Here is a 22,925-nt window from a genome sequence, read left to right as displayed (position 1 = left end):
GAAATTGCTTCCCACCATGTGAGAAAATACATGTCTTAGGGATTTAGAGTAACACTCATGTAGGCCAAGGTTGCTCCCAGAATTCTCTTCAGAACTGATGCAAAGATGGACAAAAAAAGGAAGTTAGGAAGCAAGGCTTTCCTCTAGTTCAGAGAATGTTGAGATTTTTTTCAAAGTGGTGAGAACATCCCTAACATGATGTACTTACACACACAGGCTACTTTTGCTTAATGTAGATATGCTTTCCCAGACATACTCCGGATACATGCCCCAAATCCACAGAGAGTTCACAAAGGGGGAGGCTTCTGAGAGGAGATAGTGACATCTCATGGGCTCCCCTCCCCCCACCAGCTTGCAGAAAATAATCCTTCCAGCACATTCTATCAAGCAAGCATTCCTTAAGTGTTCTGACCTTTGGTATTTAATCTCAGCCAGTGTCTCTGTGTTTCCTAAAAGGCTGATAGTGAGTAGAAGTTTGGTGTTCACCCATTAACTGTGACATTTTAAGTTCAGTGTTACTAAGAACTATATTTTTCCTTAAAAACAGAATCTTGCTACATGGGAGACCAGTCAAGAATATTGCATTTGTGGAACTAGCCAAAATATTTAAGCATTATGTCTGTGCTAAGTATATTTGTACAGTATTTAAGTAACTATTAATTGTTGATAAAATCTGTTTCCCACTGTTCAACTCCCCTTGTTAAAATCTCTGTGGTATTAATCAGATTAGGATGATCAGTAGGAATGCATCATTAATTTTGCAACTGAGGTTAAATGAGAGTAAGTATGGAAAATAAAGTTTTAGAAGAACAGGTCTTTGGGATAATCTACAAACACATTTGAAATGAACTAATTAAATATTTACTTTATCTAAGGATAGTCACCTGAAATACAGAAGAACCTTTCCCACGAATTCAGGGATTTGAATTTTTAATGCACAAAATTAAATGTCATATTCAATTTCATTTATTACACAAACATGAATATTGACATCATACACAAAAATCAGATACTGGTGACAATCACACAGTGCTTTGAGGCTTGTACAACATGGCAGATTTTTCAGTTTCCATTAAATAAACAACAAATGACTTTAAAAATTAACCACAAAGCTGAATATTTCATGGAGACTTGATTCACTAAGTGCCTGCAGTATTTCTTTGTACAATGTAGAGAAAGTGACCCCTAGTGGAATTCTGATGAAGCACATCTCCCGTGCTTTTCACTCATCCACTCATCCAGGCACAGTTGCTATATGTCTGCTGTGTGCCAGGCATTGCACACATGAATGAAAGAAAATTAAGGCTCAGGATGGTGGAGAAACAAAATCTTGCTCAAAGGTGCAGGAGAGATAGGTAGAGTGGAAGTAGCTGATTTTGCAGCTGACTGAGGGAGAGGTAGTCTGGATAGCTGGACAGAGGAAGGTGGAAGTAGAGAAAAGCCATCCACACAGAGAGGCAGGAGCAACACAGTGCCTTCTGGAATTGCCAGTGGTTTCATTTGGTGAAGTATGAGCAAAGAGGTGCTAAGGTTTGAGCAGCAGGCAAGGAGCAGGACTAGATGGGCAGCAGGGTTTGCCCTTTATCCTATTGGATGAAGTTTCCCAGACTATGTCCTTTGGATATTAATAGTGTTAACAAACACTGCACAAAACCACATTCATATTATGAGTATTAATTGGGTCTTGCATAGGTATGGGAAAGTATTTCAAAATGGGCTTCCTTAGCCATTTGTAGGCCTTTGAAAGGCCATGTCAGATAGATTTTTCAAGTCGAGGGGGGTGGGGTGGGAAATAGAATTGGGAAGTTGGTTAAACAAAAACCCATCATGTGAATATCACTAGTCCCATTGTACAGTTGAGCAGACTGAGGCTTACAAAGTTTAGCTAAATTTCCCATGTTCACATAGCTGGTAAGCTTTGTGGTTGACTGATGCTGGATCCACATTGCCACTCTGATTTGGTGGGCCAGGAGCCCTGCATTTTGGAAGTCATCAGAAAACAGAGGGTGGTTAAAATTATAAGAGTGAGGGTTGTGGAAAACTTCAAGTGGTAGAGCACCTGCCTAGCAAGTGTGAGGCCCTGACTTAAAACCCAGTACTGCCAAAAGCAAAAAGAAAAAGTAAACAAAACAATATCATGAGAATGAATGAATTCATCAAGGGAAGTTGAGAGAGAGAGAGAGGGAGAGAGAGAGAGAAAAAACAGGACAGGATAGGATGAGACGAGAGAGAAAAGGGGCAGAGTTAGAAGCCCAGAGAATAACTTCTGGGAGAACTGGAGAGGAGGAAGAGGTAAGGAAGGCAGAGGGAAGGGGTCAAAGTGGTATAAATATAGCCAGAGAAGAACCATATCCTGTAAAGGGTGGGGGGAGAACCATATCCTATAAGGGGGAGGTGGAGAGAAGGAGGGAGGAAAGAAGAAAAGAAAGTTAGAAACAGAGAGAGAGAGAGAGAGAGAGAGAGAGAGAGAGAGAGAGAGAGAGATTCCAGAAGAAATATTCCACATTTGCAGATACTGAAGAGAATTAAGTGAGGCAAAACCTGAATGTTGATCATTAGGATTGGCTGTCGTTAAGAGGTCATTGCTGTCTGAGAAAGAATCTGAAGCGGAGTGGAGGCAAACTCTTCATGAAAGAAACTGAGGAAGAAGCAGGAAGTGAAAATAAGAATGAGCCAGCATGGCCCAGTTTCTCAAAGCATCCAGTGGAGAAGAAAAGGAAGTTAGATGAAGATATCTGTTCAAAGAGGAGTTTCCTCCTATTCTTGAAAAACCCATAATCTGATTGATGCGCTGTGGAGAAGCAGACATGGAAAATGGATAGGGTAATTATCTGAGTAAAGGAGAGAAAGAGGTTCAAGATTGTGGAAGAAAATATTTGGATTGGCCAAAAACATAGATGGGGAAGGGAAGAAGGAGGGAGGATGGGTGGTCTGTGGATTCAGTCCCCATGTCATGGCTGAGAGGCAGAGCAGCTGGGTGATGGAAAGGATGAGAGTGGCCACAGGGGCAATTGTTCTTCTAACCTGAATTTCCAGGTCAGTGAGACAGAGAGCTAGCTTTGAAGATGCACTGGAACATTAATAGTCGATTACTACACAAACTAAAAGTAAATTGTTATTATATTACCTTTCAGGGAAGGCATAATAAAGTATTACTACTGAGTATATTTGTGTTACACAACAGAAACTAATTTCCTCAAAATTCTGGAGGCTAGAAGGCCAAGATCAAGGTGGTGGGCAGGATTGCTTTCTTTTGAGTCTTCTCTCTTTGACTCATGAATGGCTTTCTTCCCCTTTCTGTCTTTACATGATTTTTTTCTCTGTGACTGTGTCTTGATCTTTTTTTAAGGACACCACTCACATTGGATTAGGACACACCACAAAGACCTCACTTAACCTTAATTACCTCTTTAAAAATACTATCTTTGAATACAGCCTCAGTATTCTGAAATATCACGGGTGGGGACATACAATTGGGAGAAGGGTGTGCTATTCAGTCTATCACAATTGTTAAGAATTTCAAGATGACAACTGCAGAGTATTAAATCCCAAGCTCAGTGTGCACGGAGCCCTGTGTGACTGCATGGGTGAAGCCAGCCCTGGGATGGGAGAATGATGGTATGGGAGTAGTGATGTCGAACTAGAAGCATCTAACTCTTTTTTCCCAGACCTACAAGTGTCAGCTCATGCATGAACAGGCATCCTTCCCTGGGCAGAGACGTAAGAGACGTCAAGCAAGTATCCTTGTTTTGTTAAGGCAATATGTGGTGAGCAAGCTATGTCAGAAAATACGTGGACACACTTGTGTCTTTCCACAATGTCAGAATTTATTGAATAACAACAAATTCACAAGCTGTGTCAATTTTGTTGGTGTCTAGTACTAGTGATGTCACTTGATAGCATAAGCTATTGGCAACACAGTTTCTTTTTTCCTTTTTTTGATAGTACTGGAGTTTGTACTTGGCTTCATACTAGGTAGGCACTCTGCCACTTGAGCCACTCTGCCAGTATTTTTTGTGTTAGTTATTGTCAAGATAGGCTCTCACAATAGCCCAGGTCTGCTATTTAAACTGTGATCCTCCTGATCTCTACTTTCTGAGCAGTTAGGATTACAGGTGTGAGCCACCAGCACCCAGCAACACAGTTTCTTTTATTCCAGTCTTAATTACTAACATTAACTCTCCGATCACACATTACACTTCACACAATGACAATATATAGACAATGCTAATAAATAAATAAATAAATAAATAAATGAAGAAATAAAGGAGGTTAAAGAGGCTGCAGAGTTTAGAAGACTGTGTTGGAGACACAGGCAGAGAGCTGATACAGATCAAGGAAGATGTCTGTGGAGGAAGTGTTTCTGTAGGGGACCAGATAAGAAGTTTTACAAACCACAGACAAAAGCCGTCAAATGCATGTCCAGGCCACAGGCCATTTCCAGTGTCAGTTTGAAGTGGGCAGTGTGTCATAGGCAGGAGAAACTTGAGTCTGGGGACAGAGACTTATGTCCTTGCCTTGACAATTTTCCTGGATGAGATTCATGATGAGTGACCTGGTGACTGTCAGTATGCCTGGCAATTCTAAGTCTTGAAGTGATCCTCTTTTTATGGTCCCTGGGGTTACATCTGGTGTGATTGATGAGTTCATGTGTCTTGGGTTTCTGAGATGGTTTGATATATTTGCAGATGTAATTGTTTATTGGCACAGATAAATTATTTATCACTTTGTGCCTCGTGGTGTGGTGACAGATGGTAGTTGCTTACTTATATAAACAAGATGTGGGACCATTCTGTTTTGGCCTTTATATTCAAAATGGAGTAGCTCAGGTCAAAACCATTGCTTCATAAAGGGAGTAAGTCAAGCCTATGCACAGCCATAAAGCAGCTGTTTTATGTAACATAGAGTAACTTGAGCAGGCCCAACCTGTTCTCTTCACAATGCCATAAAATGTATCTGAACAGGTTGAGAACAAGCAAATGAACATTTCACTAGACAGGTAGAAATGAGAAGGTCAGAAGTCAGCAGTGAGCCAATAAACTCTGGAGGGAAGAGAAGTATAAAAGGATGAGAATAACAGAGCAAATAAATAACCAGAGGACTTTACATTTCATTACTTTATTTTTACTGGTTTTAAATTCCTTGAATTTAGAAATTAAATTAAAAATTGAATTGAATTGAATTAAATGTTGACAGACCTTGATCCCAGTGCAGCTCTACTTCACACAGTGTTACTGACTGACCATGGGAGAATATCTCATGCTGATCTTCCCTTGTTCTCTTATGTTTTGCATTCTAACTAATGCGACATCTGGAGAGAATGGACTATGAAGGGTATATACAGCCTACTATCCCACACTGGAAGCAAAGTCCTAATTGTTAGCACATCACTGTAGTATTCTAGTAAATTAAGCCTAATTCCTTGAGTACTTGCTTGGGGGTCATTATCCTTGATATGTTATAATAATCCCTCCCAGAGAACAAGAAAAAAGCTTTGTCTACATTTACGTGGATAGAAGTACAGGCGATTAATAAGTTTAAAGAGCTTCAACAGTGAAATATCACTACAGGAAATTAATAATATCTTCAGTAGAAAAATAAAAGCAGTTTAAAAAATTTCTTTTATTCATATGTACATACAATGTTTGGGTCATCTCTCCCCTCTTCCCGCCCCCTCCCCCCGTACTCCTCCATTCCCTCCCTTTCCCCTCCCCCCCCCCCCCGTCCCCTTCTGATCCCCCACACCCCCTCACTACCAGGCAGAAACTATTTTGCCCTTATCTCTAGTTTTGTTGAAGAGAGAGTATAAGCAATAATAGGAAGGACCAAGGGTTTTTGCTGGTAGAGATAAGGATAGCTGTACAGGGAGTTGACTCGCATTGAAGCAGTTTTCTTATATAGAAAGCTACTTAATGAAAATACTGATATATTGTTACATATGACTTTTATTATCTCCTTCAATCCCATCAAATAAGACCACAAAAATTAATTTTTTAGTATTCTTATAATGACAATGATTTTAAAATAAAGTAATACATTTTCATTGTATAAAATTTAGAACATATAGATAAGCAAAAGGAATGGGGACATTACTATAATCCTTACACCCACTTGCTCTCAGATATTTTTATTTTCTCCTAGTCTTTCTTCTAATATGTATTCATATATTTTCTTTTTGCAAAAAGTAGAATCCTATTTTACACAATGTTCAGCCACCTTATTTTTAACACTTAACAATGTGGATAAACAAGCTTATATAGTATCATATTAATGACTAATTTAATGATAATTTAATAAATTTCCCATTGTTAAACATTGTAAACAGCACAGCAATGAACATTATTTTAGCTGTTAATTTTTATGCTTCTAGGATTGTTGACATGAATAAATTCATACAAATGTCAGTATGTCAAAGTGTGTGTACATTTCTAAATCTTTTGAAAAAATTACATTTTAATGGGTAGAAAAGGCTAACAATTATCCCACTTGAATAATTATTAAATATTTCCACCCAGAAAAGCATAATGGAAATAAGACCAAGTTTGAATTCCTGTCTTGTTCACTGACAAATTATAAAATGTTGGCTAGTTCATTCAATCTGTTTAGATCTTTTATTAGTACACAGGTTTGATAATGAGGTTGAAATAGTTTGTATGTGGAGTTAAATTAGTTAAATCCATATACAATACATGTGAACAGCAGCAAATCAAGAAAGTACCCACAAATATATAAATGGAAACAATGGGAGTTTAAATATGAATATAATGCAGTCACTAGATATTTAGTGAAATTTCTTTGGATTCTTTTTGGGCAGAGAAATGTTGGTTGACCACAACTGCATAGGGACTAGAGTGTGAGTGTCAAGTTGAAGGTGATCCCCTAGGCCCTGTTCAAAGTGAAGCAGTCTTAACTAAGCATTCTCAAACATGCTGTCCTTGGAAAAGTTATTTTTCCAGTACATAAGAAGATCTAGAGCCCCAAGCCTCCTTCACTGAGAAATACTTAAGATCAAGCCAAGTCCTCCTTGGTTTCTGTCAAAGCCTACTTAGAATTTCCCTTGTCTTTCCTTCAATCAGCATCATGACAGCAGTGTAATACTTACAGAATGCTTTATGCAGAGAATCAAGGAATACAAAGGCATACAAGACAATGCTGTTCAAAACAACTCATGATTCAGTGCCATAACGAATGATTCTGGCAAAAATGGTACACAATAGTCATGGCAACAAGGATAAAAGTTATGTGTGGGCTTCTCCACATCAAAGCTGATGTAGTTACTGTGTGGCCCAGTGTCTAAACTGCCAAGAGTAGAAATCAGCACTAAACTCATGACTTGGCACCATTCCTTAGAGGAGCCATCCAACTGGCGATGTGGTGATAGAATAATTACTTTGGACCTCTTCTCTCGTGGAATGAACAATGATTTGTCCTCACCAGATTCAACTCTTACCTTGGATATGAGTTTGCCTTCTCTGAAAACAATCTCTCTGCTAGGTCCCTGGGTGGTGGATTTACATGTATCTCTTAAAACAGCTCTGACAGAGAACTCATTTTACAATAAAATAAGTGAAGTGATGGAGCTCACATTGAATTCTTTTCGTTTCACTGCTGAGGGTTTTTTGTTACCTTGAGGTAGTTGGCTTTATAGATCTTTGAAACAGCTTATGAAGAGTTCAGTTATACTATCAGCTAAGAGGCAACACTGAGGTTTGATGAAACAGGCTGTAAACCAAAGACCAATTCTCAGTGCTATTCCTCTCATAGCCAGAATACACAGGTCTAACAAAGGATAAAGTAGGAATAGCATTCCTCCTACTTTTAAATCCACTCATCCTCCCATCTATTCAGTTCTTGAGTTTTGCTAATTTAAAGGTTGTAGGTTTCAAGTGAGAAATTGTTGATAGTGGTGAAGACTGGGGAGCTCTCAAAGACAGAGAGACCAGATTGAGAGTTCTACTTAGTGTTTCCAGGTTCTTGACACTGTCAGAGAAAGAATTCAGAGACAAGAAAAATTAAGGAGCTGGAAGGAAGTTTAATTATAAAGTATACACTCAAGAGGGAGTGTGGGTCCCCAAGACAGAATTGCACCTGCTGGGATTTGGGGTAGCTAGTCTTATGGGAAAACTTTAAGACAGGGGAGAGAAAAAGTGCAGAAAATCATGAATGAATCATGATTCCATGAGCCTGGAATAGGGCTTACTCCTCTTTTCTGTCCTTATATGAGGTTTTCAGATGTGGCATGACATCAGATGCATGATGGGAGAAGCCAATTTTGCAAGTATAATGATGGAGATCCCATTATAATAAAGCAAAGAATGGTTAGCGGTCCTCTTGGGTTCCAGTCAGTTTTGGGTGGTCTTGGTTTTATTCACTGTTTCAGTGATCACATGATGTCCTGCTGTAACTTGGCTTTTGGTTGCATCTGTCTCTAGTCACTATGCAGTCTTCTTTTTATCCTATTCTTATCTAGGCTATCTCAAAATGTTTCTATGTACACAAAACAATGCTTTCATGAACCTAAAGTGAAAAGGCTATCATTTTGGATTATTCATGCCACTGAACTAAGAAGGAAGTTAATGTTTGGCTCTGGTTATTGATCACAATTTTTAAGTGGAAGTCCGAATCATGAACACAATGAAGGCAGGGAAGTGGAAGTTTAAAATCTATAGGGGATTCTACATCCAGTCATGCAAGTCAATGCAAAATCATAGCATCCCAATAAAGGTGGGACCACTAAGGACTCTGACTTTTCAGAATGAAGGCTCGGTGCCCACTATGAGGGGAGGAAGCCTAAACAACTATGATGGTTAATTTGTGTCAGCTTGACTGTGATAGCTGGTAAAATAGTATTTCTAGGTATCTGTGCAAAGGTGTCTCTAGAAGGCATGAGTATACAAATGGGTACATTGAGGAAAGGAGACTGCCTTCAACAAGGCAGATAGGCATCATTCAGTTAAGGGCTGGTACAGAACAAAAAATGGAGAGAAAGGGTGAGTTTTTTCTCCCTTTGTGGGCTGGGCAGCCATCTTCTCTTACCCTCGGATATCAGGGTCATGGGCACTTAGTTCTATACTTTTATCCCTAACAGTGAGACTGGCTTCCTGTAGTGATTAATTGCTGAGTAACTTCACATATTCCTTTTTTCTTTGTACTTCTAGCCTTTTCTATACTTGGTTAACCAATTCCTAATATTATATTGCCTCTGTTTGGAGTACTTAGAAGGTATTCTATTTCCTTGAAAGACTAATTAATGATACAGATGAACACATTGCCCAACATAAGCAGAGAAAAATATGGAGTATGTAGGGGGAGGAAGAGAATTCTGGTTGATAGTCCAGGAAAAAAAAAAAACCAGAGAGATCAGACAATCTGATTTCTTTAAAGGTCAAAGATAACATACCAAGATTTCTGATGTGGAGCAGTTGCAAGTGGTAATAGGGCCTAGAGTGTAGCCTTGGGAACAGTGGCTGAAGTGAAATGGAAAGGTGGTTTCACTGTAATTGAAGAGAGCTTTTAACCAGGAGGTAATGATGGTACTTGGTCCGTTCAAATGACTATTGAAATCAGGAATAGTAATGCCAGGATATGAGGTAGGATGAAAGATGGAGACGTGTCAATATATGTCTTCCAAAATACAGTGATTTTTTTTATTATGGAAATACATTTTAATGGCCAAAGTAGGCTATGAGTAATCACATAAATTATTTTGCTCTCTTCGGACTGCTAGACAAATGCATGATGAAAATGTCAGCAATTGTTCTGCCTTCTGTCTCAAGCAATAGCCTTAGAGTTGCCCGCAGTGAGTTAATATAAACATACATATTTAGCTTTGTAAGTATGCTGGAAACTTATATTTTCCTTCAAGACAAACAAAATAAAAACAATAAAAGGTCATATATCAATATTTACCCTTGGCTGAAGTCAGTGTAGTTTTTTTGAAATCCTGAGTTATAATCATGAAAAAAAAAAAAAGAAATAACCTAACAGTCAATGTTTAATGGTTTGGCAATTTTGTACTATAATTAGCCTGATCATTAGTGAATAGGGGATTAAGGAAATTAAGATGATAACCAGAGGTTATTTATATCTCATTTCAATGTGCTGTTTGAAAATGGTTCTGTTTCACATGGTATTGATGAATTAGTTCCCTAAATTCTTGCTGAATTTTTGCAGTGATGGTACAGTTAGTATCATCTGGCATTTTCCTTCTAGGAAATACAAAATAGCACTAAAACATTAATTGGGCATCAAAATAGCATAATTAGTGACTGTGTTGTGCTCTTAAAAACCTAGAAGTCATTTATTTATCTTTTTGCTGGATTTGCTTAGGAAGTGTTTTGATCATATTTACACACTGTGTAACTTAGTTATGGACACAAAACAGTCCTTCCAGACAGAAATCATTAGATCTGGCATTTTACCCTGAAGTTCTATACTTTGATATTTTCCCTTGTAATTAATGCATTACTGTGGCTCCCATTATTAGCATTGTTTCATAGGCTGTCTCTACCTGCTACATGGAAGCACTGCATCAGTCATGTTTCCTCTGTACTGTTGCAAGTTTTATTTCCATCTGATAACTACAGTGCAGAGTCTACTAAGTTCAGTAAGTTAAAATTTTTATATAGGCTAAAAATGGATAGTGGGATACAAGTCTGGGGAATCAATACCTTATGGTGGAAAATTTATCTCCCCTAAAATCTTTTCACTTAACTATAGGTAACTCCTTGAAGAACAAATTTGTAAGTATAAATCTTAAGGGTAATTAAAAAGCCTTTTACCAAAATTAACTAATATTTAATTATGAAATACTCTCCATTGTGTGCTGTGATATGTTGTTCACTCTCCTGCAATTTAACTTGTCTAACTTTTGCCTCTTAGGTTGCTTTTTTACATGTCCTTTTAAAACTAACCCCGGGATACCAGACAAATCCATTTGGTAGCTTCAGCTACTAGGTAGGAAGATAAAAATAATAAAGAAAAATGAAGTAGAAATATTGTTACTTCATTCGGGGTGTAACCAAGGGCACAGAAAAGCAAAGTGCCAAGCAAATTCAAAAGTGTAAAAAATTATTATTTTTCCCAAAATAAAGATAGCTTTATTCTTTTGTGATAATAAAAATGATGCATACTCACTATAAAAGTCCCAAATTTACAAAAGTCTAAAGAAAGTAAAGGACAGGAAACAACTTCCTAAGTAGAACTCAAAAGGCTCAGCATCTAAGAGAAAGAATAAATAAACAAATGGGACTGCATCAAACTAAAGAGCTGCATAGCAGAAGAAACAGTCATTAGACTCAAGAGACAGTCCACAGAATGGGAAAAAACCTTTGCCAGCTAGTCATCCGATAAGACACTTATATCCAGAATTTACAGGGAACTCAAAGAACTCAACCTCCAAAGAATCAACATCCCAATGAAGAAATGGGCATATGAATTCCCTGAGAGATAAAGTGGTAAGAGAGAGTAATGGAAGGGGTTGAATAGACCAAAGTAAAGTATACTCACAGCAGGGATACACTGAGAAAACACTTCATAATGAACTAAAATATTAATAACAAAAGACAGGATTGTAAAATAGGTACAGTGTGTGTGGGGGGGTACTGGGAGGGGAGAGGGGGAATGAAGGAGATTAAGGTGAAGGTATATGGTTGATGGATTTCATATACCTATATGAAATATAACAAACCTCTTGGCAATTGCTTGAAGTGGGGAGGGGAAGAAGCTGAGGGGGAGAGATGATGGAGGCAAAGTAACTAATAAGCCTAATCAGAATTGTCACTATGATCTCCCCATATAATGAGTACATCCTAATAAAAATTTTTTTAATAAAATAAAGTAAAGGTCACCCAAATCCACAGTCCAGGAAAAAACATTACTATTTGGCAAAGAGCTCTCTATGAAACATGTATCATTTGAAAATATCCAATGTTACAAGTAGGCTCATACTAAATATACTATTCTGTACTCTTTTGCACTCAATATTATTTTGGGGACAAATTTCCATACTAACAAACATAGGTCTAAGTAATGTTCATGACAGTTGTATATAATTTAATTGTACATATTGCTATAATTTATTTAATCCATCTTCTATGGGGGATATTTAGGTTTCCAATATTTCAACTTCATGGATATCATGAACACACTTGGGCTCATGTTTACACACTTATGTGATTTTAATTCATTAAGATAAATTTCTTCCAAAACTGGGTAAAAGTGTATCATCATTTACATTTTTACTACATTTTGCCAAATTGCTTTCTAGAAAGGTTGTGCCAATTTCACTTCTGCCAACAGTGAACAAAAATGACAAGTATTCTTTTGTCAGGTGTTTTAATCTTTGTCATTATGGGGGGAACAAAATCAATGATTAATAATAGTAAAATAATCATACATATACTTATTAGCTATTTTCATTTTTAATAGGAGATACTTTAACTTTTATAACCTTTTTTCAGGGCGGATATTTCCAAAACTTGATAAACAAGTTTTCAGTTTGCATTTTGTTGACTTCCTTGAGCCTTATTTTCCTTGATCCTGTAGTGACAGAACCAGGTACAATATGTTGTTTAAAGCCTAAATGATATGTGAATACACCCAGCACACTATTACTCAGAACAATGTTAATTGAATCTGCATCTCCTGCAAGTGAGTTCTTCTTACTTTCTTATCCCTATTCCAATTAATGTTGGTCTCTGAGAATATTTTAAAATTAAGGAGCCAAACAAAAACTCTGTGAGTATTCTTTTGCTATTTGTAGAGGTGATCACAAAAATTTACAAGGCAAATGACATCCATAAGAAGGCCCATAAGTTTGGTAGGCAATATAGATATTTGGAATAAAAATGCATCCCAATTAGATCAAGGACAAGGGGATTGGACTATGAGCACATGATAAAAGCGAGAGCACACAAGGGAGGGGTGAGGATAGGTAAGACACTTAAAAAACTAGCTAGCATTTGTTGCCCTTAATGCAGAGAAACTAAAGCAGATACCTTAAAGCAACTGAGGCCAATAGGAAAAGGGGACCAGGAACTAGAGAAAAGGTTAGATCAAAAAGAATTAACCTAGAAGGTAACACCCATGCACAGGAAATCAATGTGAGTCAATGCCCTGTATAGCTATCCTTATCTCAACCAGCAAAAACCCTTGTTCCTTCCTATTATTGCTTATACTCTCTCTACAACAAAATTAGAGATAAGGGCAAAATAGTTTCTGCTGGGTATTGAGGGGGTGGGGGGGAGAGGGAGGGGGCTGGAGTGGGTGGTAAGGGAGGGGGCGGGGGCAGGGGGGAGAAATGAACCAAGCCTTGCATGCACATATGAATAATAAAAGAAAAAAAAAAAAAGAAAAGAACTTGTACCCTGAAAAGAAAATGAAAAAAAAAAAATGCATCCCAAGAAAATATTTGTAAATTCAGCCCATGGACCATAAAATATGAATGTGTAATTTGAGACAAAAAGACAGGAACCAAACACAACAAACATCAATGTATTCCTTTCCAAATACTTGGTTTATCATTGCTTAGACATTGTTTGAGAATATTTTCCACCATAAAGAAAATTTTATAAACAATTTATATAATGTCTAATTTCTCTTTCCAAAGTTACCTCAAATATTGATATTTTAAATTAATAGCTTTAACTAACAATGGTGAAATAGAACCATTTAAGCAAATGACTGATGATACTTTGGATACCTGAAAGGCAAAACTTTGGGTGCAATATGGGTGATGGTCTTGGTACACTAGATCCCAATGACTTTGAATATGTTTTGAAAAACTATTTGGTTCATGCATTTAGCAAATATTTATTGGGCTACCATATCTGGCAGGTACTGTGTTACCCAGTAGGGATACAAAAATGAACAGGCCTTAACCCCTGCCTTTAGGGAACTTTCCAGTTTGTGGTAGAGGAAAGATAATTCAACCAGCAATTCCAGTATTGTGTGGTAGTGAGGTGAGGTTTGGGTAGGTGCTTCAGACTCCTTGGAAGAAGTCTATTGAAGATGTTATCAGTGGCCAAATAAGTGCCATGAAGAACACCTAAGTCAACAGAACAACAGGGTCTGTCATGATTGCCAAAGCATGCCATAGACTGCTTAGTGCATACTAATAGCAAAGTAACAAGGTTATGAGCTCTACAACCAAGCAAAAAGAAAAATTCTCTGAACCTCCCCACCTAGGAAAAGCCAGCAGAAAGCTATAATGTATGACCAAAGAACATGCTGATATTTATTCACTGAAATACAAGCTCCAATAAAAAGAAAAGAAACAACAACAACAAAAAGAAATACAAGTTTCATGAGGACAGAGATTCTTCTTGGTTTTGAACTTCACTATATTCTCAGATCCTAACACAGCATCAGCCAACAGAGTCCATTGATATTCAAGGAATGGATGGATGCATTCACATCAAATGACTGCAGAGATGCATGTCTGCAGTAGAGAAGCAGGGTAGTGAAAAAGGCAAAAGGACCTCAAGCTTATGTGTTTACTAAAAATTTGTAAAATCAACACATGATTTTTCATATCTATCCCTTTTCATAGGAACTTCGGTCTGTAGGAAACCTTTGTACAATTGGAGTACAAGAAACAGGCTTTGGAGTCAGACAGATGTGGGTTCAAACCCACCTCTTCCTCAAAATCTGGGAGGAGCTTAGGCAAGTTAACTTCTCTGAGTCCAATTCTTCACCATTGAGATAGAAGTCATATCTTCAGGATGATTGTGAGGGTTAAACTAGAAAGAAACATGAAAACTTCCAGACCCCATTTCCTTCCTCTTTATGTGTCCTTCTGGCCCCAGAGATGGGGCTGTGAAGAGCTCTAGAAGGGCTGGCCCCACAATTCATTGGATACCCACCCTGGAGTGCTTCTTCAGTGATCTTTTTCATCTCTCTAATTTTTTCTGCTTTTTCAGAAAGCTTCTCCAAGAAGCCTTCCTCACTCTGTCAATAGCGCACATAAACAAGTCCATGTCAACGCATGTGCTAAGCAAGTGTGTGAGCCTGGCATTAACCAGAGCTTCCTTAATGACATTTCATCAGATTCAAAGTGAAAAACAGTTTAAGACAATCAATTACTCTGAATTATCAGTGGTAATTTCACATGAATCCAGGTAATTTTCTCTATTTACCCAATATACTTTCAGACTACATCTACAAGCTAAATCAGCCTCAGAATGGTTTGCAATATAAGCTGAAGACTGCTGCTGCTTCCTTTAATTAACATGAAAAACCAAGAGTTGCCAAACTAGGACAAAGCACAAAAATTAACATTCCTAGTCTTGCATTGTGCACACACAAGTGATGGTCAGATGGGAAGACAGCACTGGGTAGCCAAATACCCTCATACCAGGTTGTGAGCATGAACTCTCCCAATTGTTCTCCTGGAGCCTGCATTAGGGCTGTCAATCAGAAAATAGTTTGTTGGGTTTTTAACCTACCTTCATGCCTTTTTAGAGAATTATAAATTCATGTTTTTGACATTGTCTATTTGCCTCACCCTGATTCCTGATGACTTCCTTCTTTGATTAGTTGTTCTTGAAATTGGATTCCAATCTGACTATTATTAACCCAACCATACTGACTCACCAAAAAGAAAATATAAAGTGTGGGCCCATTCCTCTCATGCCCAGAAAGCTAGAGTTCTACCCTTTCATTGCAAGCTTCCTGGAAAGGGAGATTCTGCAAATCCCCTGGAAATGGTTTCCTTTAAGTGTCTCTATTCATTATCATAAAGACAGCCATTATCCCTACTGTTGATTTAGTCAACACTGTTTCTTATTGCAAAATTTTTGATTATGTATCTTCATAGATATAATTTAATTCAACTTAATTTATAAGGAAACACTTGCTCTGCATAGGCTAAGATGCTAAGCCCTACAGAGGTGGCCCCTAACACTCAGAAATCATGATAGACAGTGTAATGGGCCACAAAGATTTCCACATCCTAATCCCAGAAACCTGTGAATATGTAACTTTACATAAGAAAAGGCACCATGCAGATGGGGTTAACTTAAGAATCTTGAGACAGGGAAATTTTCCTGTATTACCTGAAAAGTGGGACCAATGCAATCATAAGGGTTTTTATAAGATAGGCAAGAGGGCGAGAGTAAGAGAGAGAGGTAATGAAGAAGGTCAGAGAGAAAGGGAAAGGGGGGCGGGGAAGGAGACAGAGAGATGAGGGAGAGATTTAAAAATGCTACTTTGTGACTTTGAAGATGGAGGGAGACCATGAGTGGAGGAATGCAGGTGGCCTCCAGAAGCTAGAAGATACAATGCAGTGGATTCTCCCTTAGCACCTCCACAAGGAAAGCCAAGGATATCTGACCTCCGGAACTATAAAATAATTTGTGCTACTTCAAGCCACTGAATTTGTGGTCATTTGTTATAGCAACAATAGAAAACAAACATAGAGAGTTAACAGTGTAGTAAGAGAGATGACGCAAGCGACTTTGACATAATTCAAAAAGCAAGGACTATAAAATAGAAATACAAGAAATTGCTCTGGAAATGCTGATGAAGTACTTCTGGTTGGAGAGATTCAGGAGACTTCCTATGAACACAGTTTGCAGAGCCTGATAATTGGATAGAATTTCCAAAGGGGAAAAGAAACAGTGTGGGAAGGCATAAAAAAGAAATAAACAAAAAGGAATAAAAATTACTTGACTAAAATTTCATACATTCTCCTCAGGATATAATAGGACTCTGGGTTAATAAAAATATGTTTATTAATACTCAACAACTAAATCATATGTGATAAACTATCTGAAGAGATTAAATATAGAAATACAGATAATGTACAGGAATCCTTTCTCTCCAGAAAGCATGCTCCAGACAAGGCTGAACATGGCTCATTTCCAAACAGTCAAGGCTAACAGAGATGAATAGAAAATACTAAAGGCTAAGATAGTAAGAAGGCAATTCTTTCAAAAGGCACCTATTAACATATAAAAATTAGACATTTCCTACCACCCTCACAAGCAAGGAAAACCAAACAACAGACTTCAATTGATGTCCTTGGCAGAGGGAGGCAGGGAGGACTCTCTTGCAGATGATAAGAAGAAAAGGCAGTCCTTCTTTGGTAGGTTTTGGTGTTTTGTTTGGGTGAACCCAGAACCCAGATCTTGAGTAAATCTGAATGGCTCAAATTCAGCTTAGGTTTGATCACATTGGTTTAAGCCACTCTGATTTGAGGTTTGGGAAGTAAGGAACAGAACTGTCCAGATAGTGTGTCTGCATTACCTAAATTCACAGTCATTCATTCCCTCGGTATTACCACAGACTATGTCTTCCCACAGTGATGCCCTTTCCTTGGAAGCCTCAACCATACTTCCTTTTTTCCTTTACTTTCTGATGAATCTTATTGCTTTTTGTCCTGTTCATCTTCAGTCCAAAAGAATTTAGAAGAGCATCTGGTCTCCACTGGCCTGCTCCTGTATGAATGGCCTGGTGTTTCGGCAGAGAAGTCCAAATTTATCTCAGTGGCACTCACATTCTGGGGTGAAGCCAAATGCTCTGGGAACCAGAGCAGTTCATCACCAGAAGAACTGGGCATGTCACAAGCATCCTTATTTCCCTCACTCCTTGTCTTTCTGTCCAAGCCTAGAAATGTGACCTCAGACTGGCTGCATTCAAAAGGGATTTTCTGAGTCATCCTGTCTTTTCTCAAACTTTTCTCATGAGGTGGTGATCGTTTATTCTGGTTTTCATCATCTTCCACCGGGATACTTGGTACCTTACCCAAGAACAGCGGAGAAGGACACCTAAAGGACTTCAGTGATGTGGGAGGGTCTTCTGCAAAATACAAGCTGGCTTGAGTGCTTTCAAGAGTATTTAGGACCTGATTAACAAAGAAGCAAATAAAAACTGAGTTAAGTTTGAATACCATCCCATTTCATCTTTTTCTATCTCTTAGTTTTATGAAATAAATTCAAATATAGAATTTTGCACTAGAAAGGAACTTAAAGATTGGCAAAACTGCTTTATTTTCAGAAGTACATCAAGAGACTTGAAGCAAGTTATAAAAGAAACTGCATTGAATTAAACATCAAGAGACCTGACTTTAGTCCTAGACTTGCCACCAACGAGCTTTTGTGGCCTTGGATGAGTCTCTTTATATTTTTTACTTCAGCCATAATAACTAAAGATTGGAAGGGAGTGAGGCAAGGGTGAGCTGAACCATAGTTTCCAAATGCCAAAATCATCCAGCGAGCTTTCTGGAAATACAAATCTCTTGGCTCCAACCTAAGGACTGTCACTCAGAAAAATAAGGAGATGAGAGATCAAGGTATTTTAAAAGCTTTCCAGCTGATTTGAAGGTGCAGACAGATTTGAGAACCACTGACCTAACTAACATATCTTTTCTTTCTCTCTCTCTCTCTCTCATACACACACACAATCTTAAAACTACATATGGAGAACTTTATAATTTACAAAGTGCTTTCCTGTACATTATCTCACTTAAGCTACACAAATAACATCATTATTCTGATTTTTTTAGATAATAAAGCCAAGGCTGAAAAAAGGGAATTAATATTACTAGGCAGTAAGGAGCAGCCCTGATGGTTGACTCCAAATTGCCTGGTTCCAATTCCAGGTCCCTCCACGACACAACTGATAGCTCCTTGCTGGGCCTAGGATCCCATACAGCTCTTACTGGTGGTGTCAGGCTTGGAATACGCTCTTCTGACTCCCAGTGCTCTTTACATTGTGTTTATGCCAACTCCTTGTTTAACACTTTCCCATGGTAGTAGACTGAGGATAAAATCAAAACCCCCAGAATAGAATTCATGTCCCTCCATCACCTGAAAGTGACTGCTATTTCAACCACTCCAGCATTCCCTCACCTCACCCTACTTCCATGATGCTGGATAATTGTAGTCTTATTGCTAGGCACACCATTACCTTGGAGCCATTGCAAGTGCTAATTCCCTCTGTGAAGAATGGTTTTCCATCCACACCGCTGCCCATAGCCAAACTGTTGGCTAGATCATAGCTAAGTTGTCAACACCAGTAAGGAGATCCTTTGGCCCCTATGGCTGGTGTGTATTCTGATGCCACCCTTTGACATCAGTCTGGGCTTCCATTTATCACTATGCTCATCTTATTGGACCCAAAATCCATGTTTACTGAGCTGACTCCTTTGTTCTGTAAGCTTGAAGGTATCACTGTTATCATGACCACCACTATATTCCCAGCACCTGACACAAAGTCTGTACATACAAAGCAGGCATTACATTAGTATTTGTTTACATTCAAATAAGCAAACAAACAAATAAATAAATGGATAATTATATCTATAGACAAATGAATAAATTAAAAATGAATAAGGAAAACATGTGCTACATTTTAATTGACTAGATATTTCAATGAATGTTGAATAAGATATTTTCTCCAAACTAGTTTTCAGGTTCCACCTGATAACAACCTCTAGCAGAGTACCAAATGCTGTGATTTTTTTTTTTTTTAATCTAGAAAGGTTATCTATTAGGCTGGACTTCTCTGTTGAAGGCTGGGTTTGTCTCATCGATAGAGAATTTGCTTAGATACACAATTTATCGAACTTAGATTTTTCATAGTTCAGTTTTGCATGAAACCAGGTGTATACGCACTTCATCCATTGAAGGTCTCAATTTTGCTCGAGTTGAAACACACTGGCCTGCCAAAGAGAAAAGCTTGGCAGAGAAGTTCCGAGGACCAGGATGTATTTTCTTATCTAGAAACAACAGACATGAATCGAGGCCTCTTTTCTCCATCAGTTCCATCAGGAGATCCCGCTAAGGAGAGGAGGAGATAAGCTTATTAGCACAACTTGATCAGAAAAGTAACTAAAAAATAGTGGCAAACATGAAGACAATTCTTACCAGCTGAACATGTTTGGGATCATCTAATACCACTTTACAACCTGTCAAAACTTCCATGATTACCTAAAAGGAATATATATAAAGTTAGGTATATGTATTGACTACATACAAAATACTTGTTGCAAATATTAGCCATGACAATGAATACTGTCCTAATTAATTCCTTTATATTTTAATACTTTCCTGATGATGCAAAATTAATGTATAAAATAACAAGTAATAGGAAGCCAATGGGTCTAAAAGTTAAAGGTCTTCAAATTTTCTTTTTAGAATTTAGAACATTCTTGGCAATAAAATCTCTTCTTTGTTAACTGGTAGTTGAAACTCACAATTCCAAAGCTGTAGACATCTGTTTTAATGGAAAGTTTTCCTTGTCTGATATACTCTTCTGGCATGTACCACAGGTGTTTACTGCTGCTGCTGGTCATATTTATGGTACATGTCTGATGTTCTAGGTGAGGTCGTAAGTGTGCCATGCCGAAATCAGTTAGTTTGGGTTGAAACTGATCATCCAAGAGTATGTTTGCACTAAAATTGTGATCAAGGACAAACAAGGCAAAACATCATAAAGGCATTCAATGAAATACAACACGACAAGCTCACCTTGTTACCAGGTTAAGCCAAAACATTGACAAAATAAAGTCAAATATAAATTTCCACAAACTAGAGAACAATTAAATTTTTTTTCCTAAAGTACAGATGCAAGTGTTGCATAAAACTTAAAATAAAAACTTGACCTATAAAGACCTGCATTTCAAATTTGCAGGTCCACACATGGAGATGGTTGATGAAGCGGAGGCTTTCTCAATAGGATAAACTAAAGGTAACCAAAGTAGCTTGCCTTGTGCACTTCTTACATTTAATGAGAACATAAAGTGAGCTTTAATCAGCTAATAGTTATTTCTTATGTGCATAGAGTATATTGTGGAACCTTTGGCTGGCCAGCACAGAGCCACTAACCTGAAATGACTCGAGGACTTTTTGGTAAACCCTGCTTTAATGATAATGCTACCTGATAGTTCCATCTCTGTGGCTTATTTGTTTTGTCTTCCAGTTTCATTTAAAATATAAATATCTGCAGAAGCAAAGGCAAAGTGCTTACAGTCAACTAAGTGGTTGTCACATGCAAGCCTTATTAATTACTTGTCAACTTGACTGAGAGTAACTGTCAGCTTACTTTTGCCTTCAAAAGGCTGTCATAGCCAAGAGAGGAAAGGAGAGGCCACGAGGGAGATGCATTTCACATAGGCAAGTCCAACTCTGCCTTTCCCTGGTTCTAAGACCCTTGGTGCCCTCTTTCCTCGTGTGTGAAGTGGGGAGAGCCACAGAACTTACACAGCTGATATGGGGAAAATAAAGTTCATCAACTGCTGGCGCTGCTGAGTAAGTGATAACTAGGCTAAATGTTAACAATCGATAATAAGAGAGCAAGCATATATTGATAGAAGAGGTAGAATGGCCATAAGAAAGTCACCTACTTCTGAGTTTTGCTTAGGGCTCTTCTGAGCTTGCTTTGTTGTCCTCTAAAACTAGAGAATTTACTAGTACACCTACCCATCCAAAATGCCAGGTGATATACATTACAACATTACTACACACTGTTATTAAAAGTGGTAATAGCTGCCTAGATCCTAAGAAATTCTTAATCCTGAACAAATATTAGATCTTACAAAAGTTCCCAAATTCTGTGCTGTCCTTGAACAAGCAGGCAAACAGGCAAGCTCTGGTTCCATGGGTCTGAATTGTAGGACTTACTATTCACAGAATTCAGAGATTTATTCCTATGTCAAGGCTTTGGGCAGAACAGTCCAACATTTGCAGCTAAAGCCTCAATAATTCTGATCCAGTCTTTTTCTAGGACTGAACTGACAACAGACAAAATGAAGGGGCATAGGGGGGTCCTTTAGGGTTAGAGAAAGGCATGCTCTAAACTTTGACACTTCCTTTACTTGGGAAACCCAAAGAGCCTGCCTTACTCATAAGCCCTACAGTCCCTAACTGTTGTGTGGGCTTCGCATTTGTGGGGAGAAAGCCAGACAGGCCCTTTCCCCAAGACTCATATCCATGACATAATCTTCATTCTTCTCCTTGCTTTGTCTCTTCTTCCCAAGAGCCTGGCAGCTGCTTGGGCCAGTCTGGCTCTCACATAGTTCCCTCTATGTCATTCCTCACTCATTCCTTCATTTTCTCTTTTCCAGAATAGTGTCAGGATGTTCTTCTGAAAATGTGGAATGACTATAGTCAGATTCTATCTTCTCTCCAGCACTAAGCAGGAATAGACATTTAGTTCAGAATTACCTCTTCCACAGTTTGCTTGCTCACATCAAGTCTAGGGCTTTGGGAATTGACCTGATGGTTTCAAAGTGCTGGGATTCATCAATGGAGGAGTTAGCCAGGTGGGCACCCCAGGAGGGATGGTGAACAAAAATGTGCCAGGGCTAGGGCCCAAGGTTCTGCCCCTCTATCTTCTCCTATTCCGAAAGCTACTTCTGCATGCCTTCACTTCATTTTAATACAGAAAGGACAGAATAAGTGCCAGATTTTCAATGTCTTTTTCCTCCTCCCCAGCTCAAAGAAAGCAAGAAATCTTAATTTACAATGCCAGAGTCATTAGAACACCAAAGCTGAATCTGCATAACATTTAAGAAGCTCTAGACATTTTCCCACTAAAAAAGAAAGAAAAAAGAAGCCAGAGTCTTTTCTAAGTACAAAAGAAAGGAGGGGAAGCAAGAACAACAATGAAACCCATAATTTAAGGCATTGTTTGGTCCTCAACAAAACTAGCAGAAGCTTCCAGCAATTGGTGAGTCACACACCTATGAAAGGTAGGCAGAGGTGAGCCAGGTGACCACAACATTCAGTGAGGATCTAGGGTCAGTGAGAGGCCACGAATAGGACATGAAATAATTCCAGGGCATTGCATTTACAATTTGAATCATGGCATTTGGTGAAAAGACAAGTTGTTTACCAGCAGACTTCAGTGTATCACATAAATTTTGAGTCCGGTGATTTACTCTGTTCTAAATAAAGGTTAACGACAGCTGTGGAAGAAGGATG

The 22,925-nt window shown here is 38.3% G+C and overlaps 1 protein-coding gene across 1 annotated transcript in view; it reads right to left on the bottom strand.

Moving 5' to 3' along the window:
* Positions 1 to 16,715: 16,715 nt before the first annotated feature.
* Positions 16,716 to 22,925, bottom strand: part of Irak3 (interleukin 1 receptor associated kinase 3) — a 53,410-nt gene continuing 47,200 nt past the window's right edge. The window contains exons 9-12 of the mRNA XM_074083837.1: positions 20,198 to 20,396; positions 19,869 to 19,931; positions 19,617 to 19,781; positions 16,716 to 17,845 (exon numbers count right to left, since the gene is read on the bottom strand). Of these exons, the coding sequence (XP_073939938.1) occupies positions 17,366 to 17,845; positions 19,617 to 19,781; positions 19,869 to 19,931; positions 20,198 to 20,396 (907 nt within the window). The 3' untranslated portion in view covers positions 16,716 to 17,365. The remainder of the gene's footprint in view (positions 17,846 to 19,616; positions 19,782 to 19,868; positions 19,932 to 20,197; positions 20,397 to 22,925) is intronic.

The sequence above is a fragment of the Castor canadensis genome, chromosome 8 (assembly GCF_047511655.1).
Source record: "Castor canadensis chromosome 8, mCasCan1.hap1v2, whole genome shotgun sequence".
Taxonomy (NCBI): Eukaryota; Metazoa; Chordata; class Mammalia; order Rodentia; family Castoridae; genus Castor; species Castor canadensis.
The sequence above is the reverse complement of the archived record's forward strand: the minus strand, read 5'-3'. Positions and strand labels throughout refer to the sequence as shown.